General features: G+C 39.9%; 1 protein-coding gene across 1 annotated transcript; it reads right to left on the bottom strand.

The window, feature by feature from the left end:
* Positions 1-2,745: 2,745 nt before the first annotated feature.
* Positions 2,746-14,863, bottom strand: ACSL4 (acyl-CoA synthetase long chain family member 4). Its single transcript, XM_065729622.1, has 14 exons — positions 14,318-14,863; positions 13,864-14,041; positions 12,519-12,628; positions 12,290-12,428; positions 11,536-11,686; positions 10,253-10,376; positions 9,348-9,419; positions 8,474-8,613; positions 7,346-7,518; positions 7,086-7,160; positions 6,662-6,853; positions 6,015-6,129; positions 5,176-5,333; positions 2,746-3,680 (listed from the first exon to the last, which is right to left on the bottom strand). Exons 1-14 carry the CDS (start codon positions 14,666-14,668, stop codon positions 3,523-3,525), a joined length of 2,136 nt encoding a protein of 711 aa, XP_065585694.1. The 5' UTR covers positions 14,669-14,863; the 3' UTR covers positions 2,746-3,522.
* Between the last annotated feature and the right edge of the window lie 236 nt (positions 14,864-15,099).

Genomic DNA, 15,099 nt, shown 5'->3' with positions numbered 1-15,099 from the left:
GACCCCATCGTATTAAATACAAACAAATAAATTAACCAGTGATCCACTGTGCAGTAGCACTGGTTAATTGGGAAAGTGTTCAGCAATCCAGGTATCTTCACAGTGGTGTCAAATGCCCGAGCACAGCCTTCAGCATTCCATGTGAGCAGAGGCTGCAGGCTGTATGGATTGCATTTTGTAAACCACCTTTGTGGCATTTTATGCAAAAGCAGCACTGGAATATTGTTGTTTGTATTATTTTTGTTGTCTTTTTTAGTTTCTTGTGTTTAAATGTTAGCCCTGAAATGGAAACTGATTTTCTCATGCAAATAGCATTTAGCTAATAGATTGGCTTCCAAATACATAACCAGAGTGTGTTTTGTGATTGCCTGTAGTTGCAGAACGTGACTGATCCATCATTGGAGCATGCTGTGGTTACTGGAAACAATTGTTCCGGGAGGTGGGGGGTGTTGGTTTGGTTTTGACAGAACTGATGACCCATGATCTCAGCTTATATCCTGTGCCACGCATACAGCTCAGGAAGTGTCTGATGGGAACTGTGGCTCTGTGTGCTGGCTTACATGGGCTGGCTAAACACCAATTAACCTGCTCTGAAGGGAATAACCATCACTTTCCCTGTTTATACTAAGCCAATTAGGGGCAGCCTCCTGGTAGGTGAGCATTATTGCTGCGTTGTGTACAGGAAGCAAATCTCAACCCCCAGCTCTTACCTGAGGTTCTGTGTTAAACCCACCCTTGAAGGGTGTTCATTTAACCTTTGTCTCTGATGCTGCAGAAACTTTAAGTGGTGGTGATCTTGAGCAACTAGTTCAGCATTTAATAAGGAATTGTTTAGAAGTTCTGGGTTTACTTTTAAAATGCTCCATTGTTCCAGCTCCTAAATGATCCTTGCTGAAAGCTTTTTTGTTTCTCCTTGTCTCTTGGAGACAGCTCCTTTATGCCTCTGTTGAGGGTGACAGTGGGTGCAGCTGAAGGTAATCAGGTTTGTTACTGGCCATTTCTGCGAAGACGACTTTTAGGTTTTTACTTTCTGAGGATCCTGGAGCTTCTTTCAGCTGTCGCTTTCAGGATTAGGAAATCATCTGCTGCTCAGTCTTCAGTCGCACATTGCCCACCCTTTCAGTCCAGCTCAGGATTCTCACCTGGAACTAGCACGTTTGTAAGCTGTGACTTCTGCGTTCTGTTCCCTTTCTCCTCATGACAAGAACATCATTCCTGCACATACAGTTTCTCACTTCTCTACAAGCTTTGTCACAAAAGGATTTAGAATTAAAAGTTCTTACTAAAGTGCAAGTATTATATTTGCAAGTCATCTCCATGCTACAACTGAAGCAAGCCTACTGTAATGCCTCCCTCATGTTTTCCCCCTTCTCCAAAAATACCTGAGAAGCTGACATGTATGAATTCTTTTGCAGCATGTGCTACATCATGCAGGCCTTCCCTGGGTTGTGTTTTACCCTTGGGGATGTTCTTTTGAGCTGCTGCTTCTGCCTCAGCAGAAGGGTATGCTTTGTTAGGGTATGCTCCATTGCGTAGAGAATGGGAGGTGCTGATCAGTAACTGGAAATGACATGCAGTACACTCCAGAACACAAACTTGGTTAACCATTTCAACTGTATTCTGATTTTGAAATGTCACCATGGTGTGTATATGTATACACTGAAAATAGCAATCCTCAGTCAGCTGACACACAGAAGATAGCTGGAGTCTAGATAAAATACATTTCATATAAATACATTCATGGTTTAAAAAAACAGAATCACACAACTTGTCGACGGACTCATGTGCGAGTAACTTTCCTGCACACCTAACTTCTGTGATGCTAACAGGCTGTATAAAGGCTATGCAACAGTGACTGGTTTGAAACATGGCAAGTTGCTAACAAAGCTTCAGAACTGAGTCACCAGGAGAGCTGCAACTGGAAGGGAAAGTAATTCCTGCCTTCACGAACCCACGGATGTGCCAGTTTGCTAAGGAGAAGCATCATACAAAACCTTTTACTTTCTGTACAGTGACAGTAACAAATAGTTTTCCTTTTTAACCATCATATACACAACACATTATGAATAGAAGAAATCTATAAATACTTAAAATGAATTTGCAATATATAGCGGCTGAGCCACACTTGTACAAAATGAACGCAGCACATACAAAATATTAAGGAAAGTGCAAAGTAGAACAGCACAAGAACCTCCACTTCTTACAGCATTTGTGCTTCAAGTGTGAAGAGCTAGCAGGGACGTGGGAGCTCAGTTACTACAAGTCAAAGGAAACACAGTGCTGGATGCTGCACACAAAATGATAAACTATTATTAAATTATAACCTCCCACTTCAACGCACCTACAGTTTCCAGTTAATGTAAGAACACTTTTTTTTGTTGTAAGGATTTCTATATAGAGTGATTTGTCCCTTTTTTTTCCTTAATTCCTTAAAACAAAGATTTCCCCAGCCACGGCACACTTAGTCATAAGTAAAACAAGACACAGAGAAACTGCTATTGGTTTCTGGTTGGCTCGTTTGGGATACTGTATTATAAAAGGTGAACAGAAATACCTTTCCATAAAGTAAATAGAAGGACTTTAGACCCTGATCCTGTAAACTACATGGAGGTGACGTACCACTACTCACGCTCATATGAAGGTTTAGAGGATCAGTGCCCTTAAAATAAAACCACCATGCCACCTCCAAAATGAAAATGAAAAGAACAAATTCTCCTTCAAGTTTTGGATCTGTTTATAGACAACTGCCAATCAATTTCACTGTCATCTGCCAGCTAGGATGCAGGTGTTGCATTTTGCATGCAGCTGATGATTTTCATCAGTAGCTCCTGCAGCGAGGCACGTCTTTGCTTTCGTTCATGCTATGTCCTAGTGGAAAGCTCTGCTGGAATTACAAGGTGGCAGCAGGTACAAATGTATTTGGGGAGAGGAACTTGAGATAGTTGACTCAATGGTCTTGAGCAATGTTTTCAAATAACTAACTTCTCTTTAGGAAGATTTTTCAGTTCACCTTTAAGGTAAGTGTATTTTATATTCTCTTATAGGCACTGTAAATATTGAAGATAACCGATGTGCAGAAGAATCCATCCGTTTTTAAGCAGTACATTAATAGTGATCTCTAGCATGTTCTTCACTAATGTGTTTTTATTTTTAAATGGGGAAGGCTGAAGTACACATTTCTTCCCTACCCACTAGGCTTCACAATGAATTAGAGAGAAATTGCAAGTAGTCTGAACATGCTAGAGAAAGAATAAAGAAATTATCTGGCTGTACTGCTTCATGTAATTATGTCTGTCTCAAAACTGGAAATGATCACACGAAACTCTGAAGCACATCAACATTTTCTGCCATTAAGTAGGAATTTTGACTTTAAGATCTTCTCTTGCCCTCTTTAGAGATAAGAAACATTCATCAATTTGGTGTATTTTCTGAATACATGTGATACCTACAGTATACAAAGACATCCAAAATCAAGGCATGATAAAGAACCTTCTGCACAGCTGTCTAGTCAGTTCAACCTGTTTATTTGCCTCCATACATTCTTTCGATGTCGTTGAGGTAATGGTTTTTCAGTTCTTTCCTTTTCAACTTGAAAGCATCTGTTACTAACCCAGTTTCTGGAGTCCACGGTTCAGGGCTTAACCGCACTTTGATGGGTATTTCAAACCTCTCTAATTTCACTGCAGGGACAGCAAGAAGCAAAAGCATGAGTATGATAACACTGTTAAATGAAACATTTGTGCTACTTAGAAATCTAAGGCAAGCACTCTGTAGTGCTTATAATATGGTGACCTACTTGATGGAGTAACCTAAAAGGCAGTTCACAGATTTGTGTACCAAAGCTCAGTGCTAACGTTATAGCATGCAAATATTCTAATAACATACTGTACTTATACCTTGTATCGGATGTGAGAAATCTAGTACTCGGAACAAAGAATTCTGTATCCTGAGGAACGTGAGACTATCACAGGGGTAGGGGGTGAGCAAGGGAGGAGATGGGTAATCGCTTCAGAGCCTCTCCTGCCCCAGGAACAGGGCAGGGAACTCCTGCATGCTTGCAGTACTGCACAGACCTTGCTGCCAGGTCCTGCATGCAGGCCTATCATAGCTACTGAGACTGCTGGTGAACTTGGAGCACAACTTGTGGCAGCACAGCCTCTAGGTGGCAGCGAGTGCAGGACAGCTGGGACGTCTGACCCCAGGAGCTGTTTTGTCTCTAGCTTCAAACTGCTATTGGAATGTACTGCTTCCTCCTGTTTAGTCACATGTCTGCTCCTCATAAAGGTATGTTATGTGTTGCTAAAAACCAAAACTATCTCTTCGAAGTAATTTTGGAAAAAACCTTCCAAATTAATTATATCTGAACGGTAGATTACTATCTGAACAGTAAAAGGAATGTGTAAGTGGAGACTTTGAATAACAAAACTATGTATTATTTACTTAGTTCATGATGGAATAATGTGGATGAAAGTGTTTATACATAAGTCAAACCCCTAAAAAAATATTCATTTCATTTTTGGGAAGAATTGATACTGCCTTTCATTCTGATTTCCTTGGTTTTGAAAGGCAGATTCTCCAGGTTTGAGAGGCAGTGCCTAGTGTGCACTTACTTACATTGTTTTACTACTTCCATGTATGAGGTGTGTAGCACTTTAGAAAGATTCCTGACTCCAGTTAGCTTTTTGTTTTTCTTGGCCCTATAAAGAACTGATGAGGTTTTTGATCACTTCTATCTCTGTAGCAAGGAATAGAAGGCTCTAAGCCATTATAAACATAAGGGTCATAGTTGTTCTAAGCAGTAGTACACAATTTTGCATGGAACAAAGCTCTGAAATGTCTTGCTTAAGTAATTTATTTGCTGCAAATGTCTTAACTTCCCTTCCAAACCTTTTGGATCATAACTGCATTAAACAAGCAACCTCTCTCTAGAAGTTAACTGTTAAAAAAAAAAAAAAGGTTGGTTTTGTTTGTTTGTTTTAATAACAAAAAGAGAAAGTAGTTAAGATGACCAAAAAGTATGTCTATTCCTGGAATAAGAGGTATGAATTTCTCGTGGCCTTTGCCTCTGATAAAAGTATTGATAGACTGAGGCAATGGAAAGAAGGAAGTGCAGTCAGTGGGGACAACAGAAAACTTTTGCCTTAATAAGCACTATGAGATTGGCATTTTACTTACTCTTGTTTGCCACTTCCTTAATTTCTTGTAGTATTTCAGCTTCCATTGTAGGATTGTTACAGATTTCGACCCAGGTTCCACTTATACCTTTCTGCTCAGCTAATGCTGTCAGCTTCTTCTGATTGGGAACCACAAAACTGATCACGTAAGACTGGTCACTACCACAGGATAGCAAGAGAGGGAAGGGAAAAAAACAGTTATAGCTTCAATTTCAAGGATAAAATGCTTACATGATTGTAGATAAAAAGATGCACAGTGCTTCTTGAACTGTAGGTCATCCTGCCCACACAGTCTTTTTTTTTCACAAGGTTTTTACAACTTGTGAAAGCTCAGGATCTAAGTTGTAAGTGGTTAGGTTTGATCACTATCTTACTTCCAAGTACACTTGTGAAACTACAGCGTCATTTAGCTTTCCAAATGCATCTTGTGTTTAACTAGTTCTCTGCTGTTTCCCTTCATGTAGTATGAATAAGTAGGGGGAGACAAGACACCTGGCCTACTTCCAAAACTCAGAGAGCTTTAGTTCTGGTCCAGAACGTCCAGATGAATTTTCCCTCTTATTGTGACAGAAAGCCAAAGTCAGAGCTAAATTATACCTGTTGAGGGCAGGGGTAGGAACAAACTAGACTGAACTACAGTAGTAGAAATGCCAACAGAAAAGCATAAGCTACTTTCTCTTGTTTAGGGGAATCTTGGAGCTTATGCATGTTACTTTAGAGATGCAATTTATAACTCACACTCTGGTAGGGGCTTTTGTACAATGAAAACTCTAATATGTCAGTATAGAAGTGAGTCACAGCTTGCATTTCATGTTTATACGAAGTTACTACTGCTCTTACCTTTTGGCGTAAGCACAGATATTATCAATCAATGGACAGTTCTTCAGTGCTGCCTCCACCTTGCCCAGAGACACGTATTCCCCAGCCTGTAGCTTTACCAAGTCTTTTTTACGATCTAGGAGCAGAGGGGAAAGGATAAAAAAACGTGCTTGCTCCATTTAAATTTCTGCATTTCCGCAGACTCATTTGCAAAGCCAAAACGTATTTGGTGCTATGCCACGTGAAAGTGAATAAAAATGGATTAAAGCATTTTAATTATAAAGATGCTAAGAGAATACACATATTCTTGTAACTTTATAAAGGCTTCTGCCACGAAGTTTACATAACATTACACTTCTTGTCATGCAATGTGTATGAACATGATGGAGATTCTGATTTTAAAGTTTTATATTAAATACCAAAAATTAATCTTACATCTATTCATTAGCACACAGGAATTAAACAGTGATAGGGTGGCAGGGAAGGGCATTGCTTCCAAAATGTTCTTATAGCTGTAAAGGCTTTGGAAAAGTCTTACGGTACGATTTTGCAAGTAGGTAATCTTAGGTCAATTAGCCCAATCAAAGCCAACAGGACTAATCACATCCTTACAATTGTGTCTAGTCAAGATCTTATAAAAGGTTAAGACGGCAAAAAGTGAGGCCAACCTATGATCTGCAGACACCCATCTGGATGGAATTCTCCTATATCTCCAGTACAAAACCATCTCTGACCATTCTCATCAATGGTGAAATCTTCTGATGTTTTCTCTTCATTTTTAAAATATCCCATTGAGACATTAGGTCCACCAATTATAATTTCCCCTCTAGGATTAGGCTTGTCTCTGTTAGTATAGCCCCCTGGAAAAGAAAAAAAACCCTCACAGTTATTTTCAAGTTATATGTTCTGCTGCTAAGAAAATGTTTTGAAGCTTCAGCTTAAAGTTCATGCGCAAACTAATCACTGCTACCAAAGACAAACAATTACTTCATATGCTACAACCTAGCTAAGCAGATAGGCAAGGAAACCAGCTAAGCACTGGTTAAGTTACTGAATTACTTGCTCTGAAGCCAAAGCATCGGATGCTCTTACCTTCTTGCCAGTCTCTCAGTCTTATTTCACAGCAAATAAGAGGAGCTCCAACTCTTCCAGTGCTATAATCAGCAACTTAGGGAAAGAACAAGGAAGAACACAAAGATTGTTTTCATTTTGAAGTATAAACTCAAGCGACAGCTGTGAAGACAGCTTAACTCAATTGTCTTTCTTGCAGTTAAAAGCTACAACTATTCTGAATTTCCCTTATAAAAAACTCTGTACAAAATAAAACATACTCCCAGAAGTATTTTAATTACCTTCTGTAATTGTTCCGGCTCCACATGTTTCTGTTAATCCATAGCCTTGGCCCACAGGACAGCAAAAGCAGATATTCATGAATCTTTGTGTTTGGGGTGAGAGTGGGGCTCCTCCGGAAAGCATCATACGGATGTTCCCTCCTAGCAGAGCCTTTACTTTTTTAAACAACAGCCTGGAAAGAGGGGAAAATGTATGTTAAGGGTCATTCACTCAGCTCACTTTTATGTAAAGAAATGAGAATCCTTCATATCTGGAACACCTCAAAAATAACTTAATCGTTCACAGATTTTAGAGGAGAGCGGAGAATCAAAAACCTTCCTTCTTGTGTAGCATTTGAAGACAGCAGAATTCCTACAACTTACATGAATAAAGCTTTCAATTCTATAAACAAAAAGGAAAGCCAATGAAAACTAACTAGTCATCTGTTCAGAAGACTTATCCTTCTTACTTGAGATTAATCATTCACCCTGCAGACCAGTCACTTTTAGACTAATCACTCCTACAGGAAACCAGTCATTTTAGGTAGGGCAACAGCCTCACACAAAGGGATCTGGGGGCTGTGGTTGGCAGCACACTGAATCTGAGCCAGCACCGTGCCCCGGCAGACAGAAGGGCCATCCATACCCTGGGGTGTGCAAGGCCCAGCACTGCCAGCTGGGCAGGGGAAGGGTTTGCTCTGTGCTGCTGCAGCCTCCCCTCAAGCAGTGGGTACACTTTCGGATGAGGGTCAGGCTGGGTGTTAGGAAAAGGTTCTTCACCAGAGAGTGCTGGGCACAGAACAGGCTTCCAGGGCAGCAGGCACAGCCCTGAGCTGCTGGAGTTCAAGGAGTGTTTGGATAATGACCTCAGCCATAGGGTTTGGGTAGTCCTGTGTGGAGCCAGGGCTTAGGCTCGGTGATCCTTGTGCGTTTCTGCCCACTTGTGACAGTGTGTGATTCAGTGATTACCATTAAACATCTTCTCTCTGTTTCCTGTAAGAACTTGGTTTATTTCAGTGTAGTCGTTAGATCATATTTGCATGCTGGAATAGCATTGTCTGATGTCAGATAGCTCAGATGATGATTCTTCTGGACTGCTTTAACAAATCACAATGAAAAAAGTGCATCTGGGCCATGAATAATACTTACACGTTACACAGAGGTGCATCATATCCTCTTTTGATTTGTTCCAATTTGTAGTCATAGCCTATCTTGAACAGAGTTCTCTGAATATAGTTCATCTCCTGAACTTTACTCATGACATTTTTATAAATTCTGTCCATTATTTCCTGTAAAGCATTAAAAAGAAACAAGGAGAATTATTACAATGAATAAAATTCTATGCTAAAAATAACAATTAAAAAACAAACAAAAACAAAAACTAAGGAACTGTTATTCTTCCTTTTAAATTAGTAACACATCAAGAATGAAAATATCTGCACCATTGGTTAAGCAATGCTTAACTCTAATGCTTTTAATATGTTATCAATTAGCCAATTTATAGATCATTGCAGCCTGGAGCTGTTTGAAATAGGTGGAATGAAGTGTCAAAAGTGCAGCAGAAAAATGAGTAACTTTTCCTGACCTGTCTCTGGTTGCTTATGTCACCTCATAACAGCATCACCAGAGAGGAAGAGCCCTCCCACTGTAGTACATAGCTGGTAGTAGCAAACTCCACCTGCTCTCTAAGCAAAAAGAATGTTCAGACTGAACATCGAAGACTTCCTGTAGCCTATTGTTGCATCAGTAGCCCAGTAAAACATCACCTGTAACTGCTGAAAAGCATTTACAGTTTTGGATCGACAAAAATCTTTGCTTTAGCATAGGGATATTCTTGTGCTTTTTTGCAGCATCAGTTCTCCAACTCAAGCAGTGACAACTGGAATTTCTATATTCTGCTTTCTTGCCTTTTACTAAGTTTCTTTTACAAGTTCTTTTACCAGAAAACAAAGTCCTTAAATAGACATGCCAGCGTGAAGGAGTTAGAAAGCACTGTTTTTGCTTTAAATATCTGTGTACTTACGGGCACAGCTGCCATCAGTGTTGGCTTAAGTACAGTGCAGTCTCCTTTGCTTCCCTTCTTAATTTTACTGGACTGTAACACAGAAAAAATGATCGTTTATGAAGATGAAAATGAAGCAGCTCTTCAGAAGAGGACTAACAAAGAGGGGATATGCTATCATGTAATATTCCCCTGTCTCTCTAAATAACAGTTCCTGTTTAAAATACTTTGCTTTTCCACTGTGGTTGAAAATGTAGCTACTAACAACAATTTCAACCAGAAGTTCAGATGTTTTGCACGCTCAGCTGGGTAAAGCAAGTCCACCTTGTGTAACTTTTTGTTTTCTCTTTCTTGTACTTGTACTCCCTCTGTATTCCTCCAGGAGTATTTTGTGGCATGGGTTTTTTGTTAACTGTGGGGTGTTTTTTTGTTTGTTTTAAAATCTGATGTCTCTATACCAGCAAAATGTACAGAAACATTCTTCTCTAGCTTAATTTGCTCTTATTTATCTTCATTATTAAATGGAATGAGGCAAAAAAGCTAAATAGAAGAGCTGCAATAATGGACTAAAGAACTTGAACTGAGTATAAGAACTTTAAATCATTTTATGGAGTCCTATGTGTAGTTAGTGTTTTAATAGCTGTTCATATCCTGATTTTCTCTAGGATTATGCTATACACATTTATTAGGTTTTCTTTTAGATTTCCTAAGTATCATAACAACAAAAGCTTAAATAAAACGTTACGTAGTAGGATCTGTTGCTGTATCTCCACCAGGAATGTTTATTTGTATCATTTTCTGAAAAAAAACCCCTATTTTTTCAGTGTACCATATACATCAGCACTTCTTTAAAGGAAGAGAAGAGCTAATCAAGAACTTTGACTGTGAAAGCTTAAATTTGCTTTTGCTTTCCCCCCGCCCCTCACCTGATCTGACAGTGTAAGTGGAGAGGAATATCCAATCCTGCAGCCGTAAGTGATGCAAGAAATTTCTGCTGTCAGTTCCAATACATGGGCCAGGGGCAAATAACCAATGTAAGTATCCTTGGGCCTAGTAAAGGAAAGATCATCTAATGAACAATCATGCACGAGGGGACTGAAGTACTGCTTCACCTTTTTTTGTGGTGTGTTTAGCTGTGTTTCTGAGACACTCAGGTCACAGAGACTTTTTCTTCTGCATGAAAGATGGGTGTGATTATAAATCAGTTTATAAACTGAATCAGTAAAAAATCTTACCTCACTGAAATCACTATGAATTATGGGATTTGCCTTAGTTTTCTAGGAAGCTCCAGTTTCTTAGTGCTCCATTGCAGGTTTCTTCTCCTCATGGGAGATTTGATCCCAGGTGCCCAATTAAGGATGAAATCACTATTTTTAAATTATCACCAACACAATTCAAATCCTTTAAGTCACCATAGCATCTCCTTCTCAGATGGATTAGAGGAGACCTGATCACTGAGGTAATGGAGGCTTATTTCAGGAAACACAGAGATTTCTCAAGAATAAACTTAGAGCTGTTACTTTAGAGAAGCTTCCAACATCAGGTCAGAATGGCTCTTATATCCTACCACACAAAGGGTTTATTGTAGGTTACCTTAGCTGCATTTGTGAATGCAGTGACAAAGACATCCACATTCACAAAATGTTTTCTCAAAATATTCGTGAGGGAGTTTGCAGATGGTTATACTGTCATCAAAACAGTTCATTATTTCTCTGCTCATTTCAGTGCAGTGTACTGGAGCAGATTCAGCAGCATGTGTATTATCCATCCAGCAGGAGTCTCTAGATGAGTGGAAGTAGTAGGATCTGATTTATTTCCTGAAGTGAAGTGATTTGAGCTGACTGAAAATGTCTAGCGGAAAACTTTCCCAAATTTGACTAGATGAATAATTACTTCATATGATGTTTTCTAATGCATAGAAGAGTACAAAAATCCATCCCAGAGCTCTAGATAAAGGTGGGGAAAAAAAACCAAACAAACAAAACAGAGCAGAAAAAGCATGTGGGATAAGATCTAGAAGGGCGTACTTTGCAAAGAGCAGGCTGAGATCACAAACACAACATGTATTTCATATAAATTAAAGATTAGTTGGCTCACAATAAAATCAAGGAGCTTGACAATAGCTGGTGCCAGCAACAGATTTTCCACAAACTTACACACTTTTAGAGGTCGTTTTACCTCTCCAGTGCTTGGCAACAAAGCTTCTTACCCCAGCCCAGGTATTCTCTCGCACTGTCCTGTCATTCCAGCTATCAAGTTCTTATGCTGCATCATCACTCCTTTAGGTCTCCCAGTCGAGCCACTGGTGTACATTACTAGAGCCAGGTCTATGGGAACAGGTCTGCTTGGCTGAATGCTTGCTACAAAATGCAAGAGAAAAATTGCATTAATTCGTACCTACTTTCTGGCTAAGTGCAGACCACTGAGGTAAGGAAAAGAGATGATCAGGGTTCGATTTTCTCCTTCCTTGAAGACGTTTCAGTCACTCCAGGCTGCTCAGTGTAGCAAAGATAGGTAATGATTATTGTGGTTGTTCAGGATGCTTTCCAGTATCAGATTGGCTCAGAAAAGACACTTCCAAGCTCACAAGCAAAAATACCCTCGAGTGCTTTTCTTTTCTTAGGAAAAACAGTGAAAATAAGGTGAATAAGAGTAGCAGAAAATGGAACACTGCACCAGATTCACTTCACTTCCCCAAAAAAAGGCAGTCTTAAAGAGTTATTCTGCTTGTATTTTAGAAACTGAAGTTTTATCCTGAAATACCCGAAATGTGAACAAAGGTACAAGACAGTAAATAGGGATCCAACAGATTACCCATTTCTTTAAAGGGCAGAGGATAAACTGTCATTCTGCCACTTCCCTTGTGTCTGAGACTTGGCAAGTTTGCCTTTTCTGCTACCCAACCTCTTTGATCAGGTCTGAATTCACATTGCTTGATCAGATCTCTGAAGTGATTCACTTACCATTTTCTGGTTTGGCTCCCAGCTCTTCCACTGTCTGCATGCTATGAATCTCAACATTTTCAGGGTATTCAGATTTATTGATTGTCTTATTGTCCACATAAATTATATGTTTTAGACAGGAGATCTGTGGCAGCGTAGCCTGCAGAACAGAAAGAAAATAGTTAGCAATGTATGCACTGTAAAATTACTGCAGGGTTGCTTGGAAGCAGGTAAAGCTGGGTAAAGATACCTTAAGTTTGCTCTCAAGAAGTTCTGCACTGGTGATCAGATACGATGCTTCACACTCATTGAGACCATAGGTTACTGCCTCTTCACCCAGCGTAGCATACAAGGTAACAACTGTTATGTCAGAGAGAATGAACACAGAAGTTAAGGCTCTTTCTTTGGCTCACTGCAATGCATTGTGGGGGGAATGAGCTCAATGGGGATTCTTTTAACTAGGAAACAAAGCGGCTTTTAATCTTCCCATATCAGAATTGTATTCTACAGGAGATCTCTGGAATGAGGAGGACAGTTATATGGAAGGAGAGAAATAGTAGGAACAAAAAGATCCACTAAAACTCAACAAAAACACACTAAGCAGTTGCACAGTAAGCAGCTGAGAATGTATTCTTCCTCTGAGTGCTCCACAACCAGAACGTTGCAGGAGAGCTGACACTCAGCACTGCAGGGCACCAGCCACCATTACTGCTTTGCACTTCCAGCTCAGTGCCAGCTTCCAGCCTCTGTGCCATCTGCTTCCTTGCTCCCATGAAATTACTGATGGGGGCAGGGCAGAGATGAGAATAAGAAATCAGACTGGTGTTCATGGGGTGAGATTATTTTCTAACCCCAGAGTAATGCTACTGAGAAAGTAATGCTACTGAGTGTCTCACAGGCACTGAGGAATCCACCTGAAGGAAAATCCTTCAGTGTCATACTGGTACCTCAAATTTGAACCTCCAAAGACTATTTAAAAAATGTAGTATTCCTGTGAAGTAGCGATCATGTAGAAAGGATTAAAAAAGAGATGTTACACGATTGTAGTAACATTCCTTCATCACTGAGAAGGCTGTATGTAAGTCAGATTAAATATTTTAACTGCTTAAATAAAGTAAAAAAGAAAAGCATGTATGGTAACAAACTTGAGCAGATTGGCTATGTTACCAGGTTGCCCCCTCAGCCTAGCATCTCCTTTTGGTTATCATTCTTCCAGTAACCTTTTACATTTCAGGTTTGGAAGTCAGAATATAGACAGAAAATGCTACAAACATTCCTCAGTCTGCGGGTAAAATGCAACTACTAAGCCCTCACATATTTAAAAATGGAACAGGAACTCGGCCTTTCTGTCATGCTAAGGTCTAAAATGTTGCTACAGTCCAAAAGGTTGGGCTTATACATATGAGCAAGTAAAGTGTAGTGAACTCTACTATGTACAGAATATACTGGAAACTTCAAAACTCAGGCCGTACACAGAATAAGTTCAATAAATTCTTATACCATCAATGTCAGGACTGGCACATTCTCTTAACAGTCAAAGCAGTAGTGCAGAATGCTTCTAAAATATATTGGAAGTACACAGGTTCAGCACTCACGAGGGAAGTTGTACTTGAAGCAGGCCAGGGCTGCAATCATCCATTCTGCTCGGGTCTCACAGAATATAACAACAGTGCTCTTTGGGGTCAGCCCCAGCGCCATCAGTCCGCTCCCCAAGCGATTCACTTTCTGATTTACTTCTTCATAGGACAGCCATCTGTACGTTCCTAAGATTAGCTGGAGGAGGGGGTAACAACAGAAAAAACCACTGTGATAACAAGTGACTGGTACAGCTCTTCCTGCTTTTGTGAGTTGGTGCTCAACACAACAAGCGCTTCCATTTTTCTTGTAGCGAAATAAGGAGCGCATCCTCTAGCACATTACTCTTTAACTACTATGAAGTGTACATTTTAAATTAATAGATTAAACCTCTAATATTGCTTCTGCTGTTGAGCCAAAATGTAGAAGAGCTCAGAACCAAAACAGAATTAAGTGCTTAATGGTAAACTGTACCTTTTTGAAAACTTTTCCATTTGGTTGCATTTCATTTTCTTCACTCAGTATTTCTCTGGTCCCAAGACAGTCCTTTTTCCCAAACTTTGCTAAAGCGTGGTCAAACAGTTTGTCCAGCGTGTCTGCTCCAGGAATGTTTATGTTTGCTAGTGAGTCAAGATGAGTGACGGAACGGTAGGGGCTTCCAGGTTTGTCAGAGATGGGCTTAGCTTTTAAACGCTTTGCCATAGCCTTTTTCTTCTTAGCATTGGTAAGAAAATACCACGGAATAAATACAAGCATACTGTATACAGATATTAACAAGTACACAGGCAGCAAAAGAATGGCACATACTTCTAGCCTAAGTTTCATTGTAGGTATTTGAAAAAGAAAATCTCTTAGTGTGTTCTGAGCAGGCAAGAGCGAAAGCGGCAGCGCAGTGTGGTATAGGGAGAAGCAACAGTGAAGCTTAGGTAGCTTGGTTTCAAGGCAGCTGCTAAAATTTTAGTAACCTTTGAAAGCCAGCAGCGGACACCTGTGGGTGAAGACCAGAGCCAAGCAGAGAGCAGGAAAAAAAAAAAAAGAATTAGTATTACAGTAAGTCCATTAGTTCTAGTCCTTTAAGACTTCACCTCAAATGCATCAAGACCAAGGAGACTGAATTAACTGATACGTGTGGTTGCATGATGGATCACTGCATCTGCTCTGATTAAAGAGGATGACTCTACCATAGTTGTTTGTTCCATCCACAAATATTTGCTTTTCCCCCCCATCTCTGTTGGAATTGTTCAGGGCTGTAGATA

Source organism: Cyrtonyx montezumae, unplaced genomic scaffold (assembly GCF_038088225.1).
Source record: "Cyrtonyx montezumae isolate F1298 unplaced genomic scaffold, pur_monq_1.0 scaffold_11, whole genome shotgun sequence".
Classification (NCBI taxonomy): Eukaryota; Metazoa; Chordata; class Aves; order Galliformes; family Odontophoridae; genus Cyrtonyx; species Cyrtonyx montezumae.
Note: the sequence above shows the minus strand (reverse complement) of the source record. Positions and strands in the feature narration are given on the sequence as shown.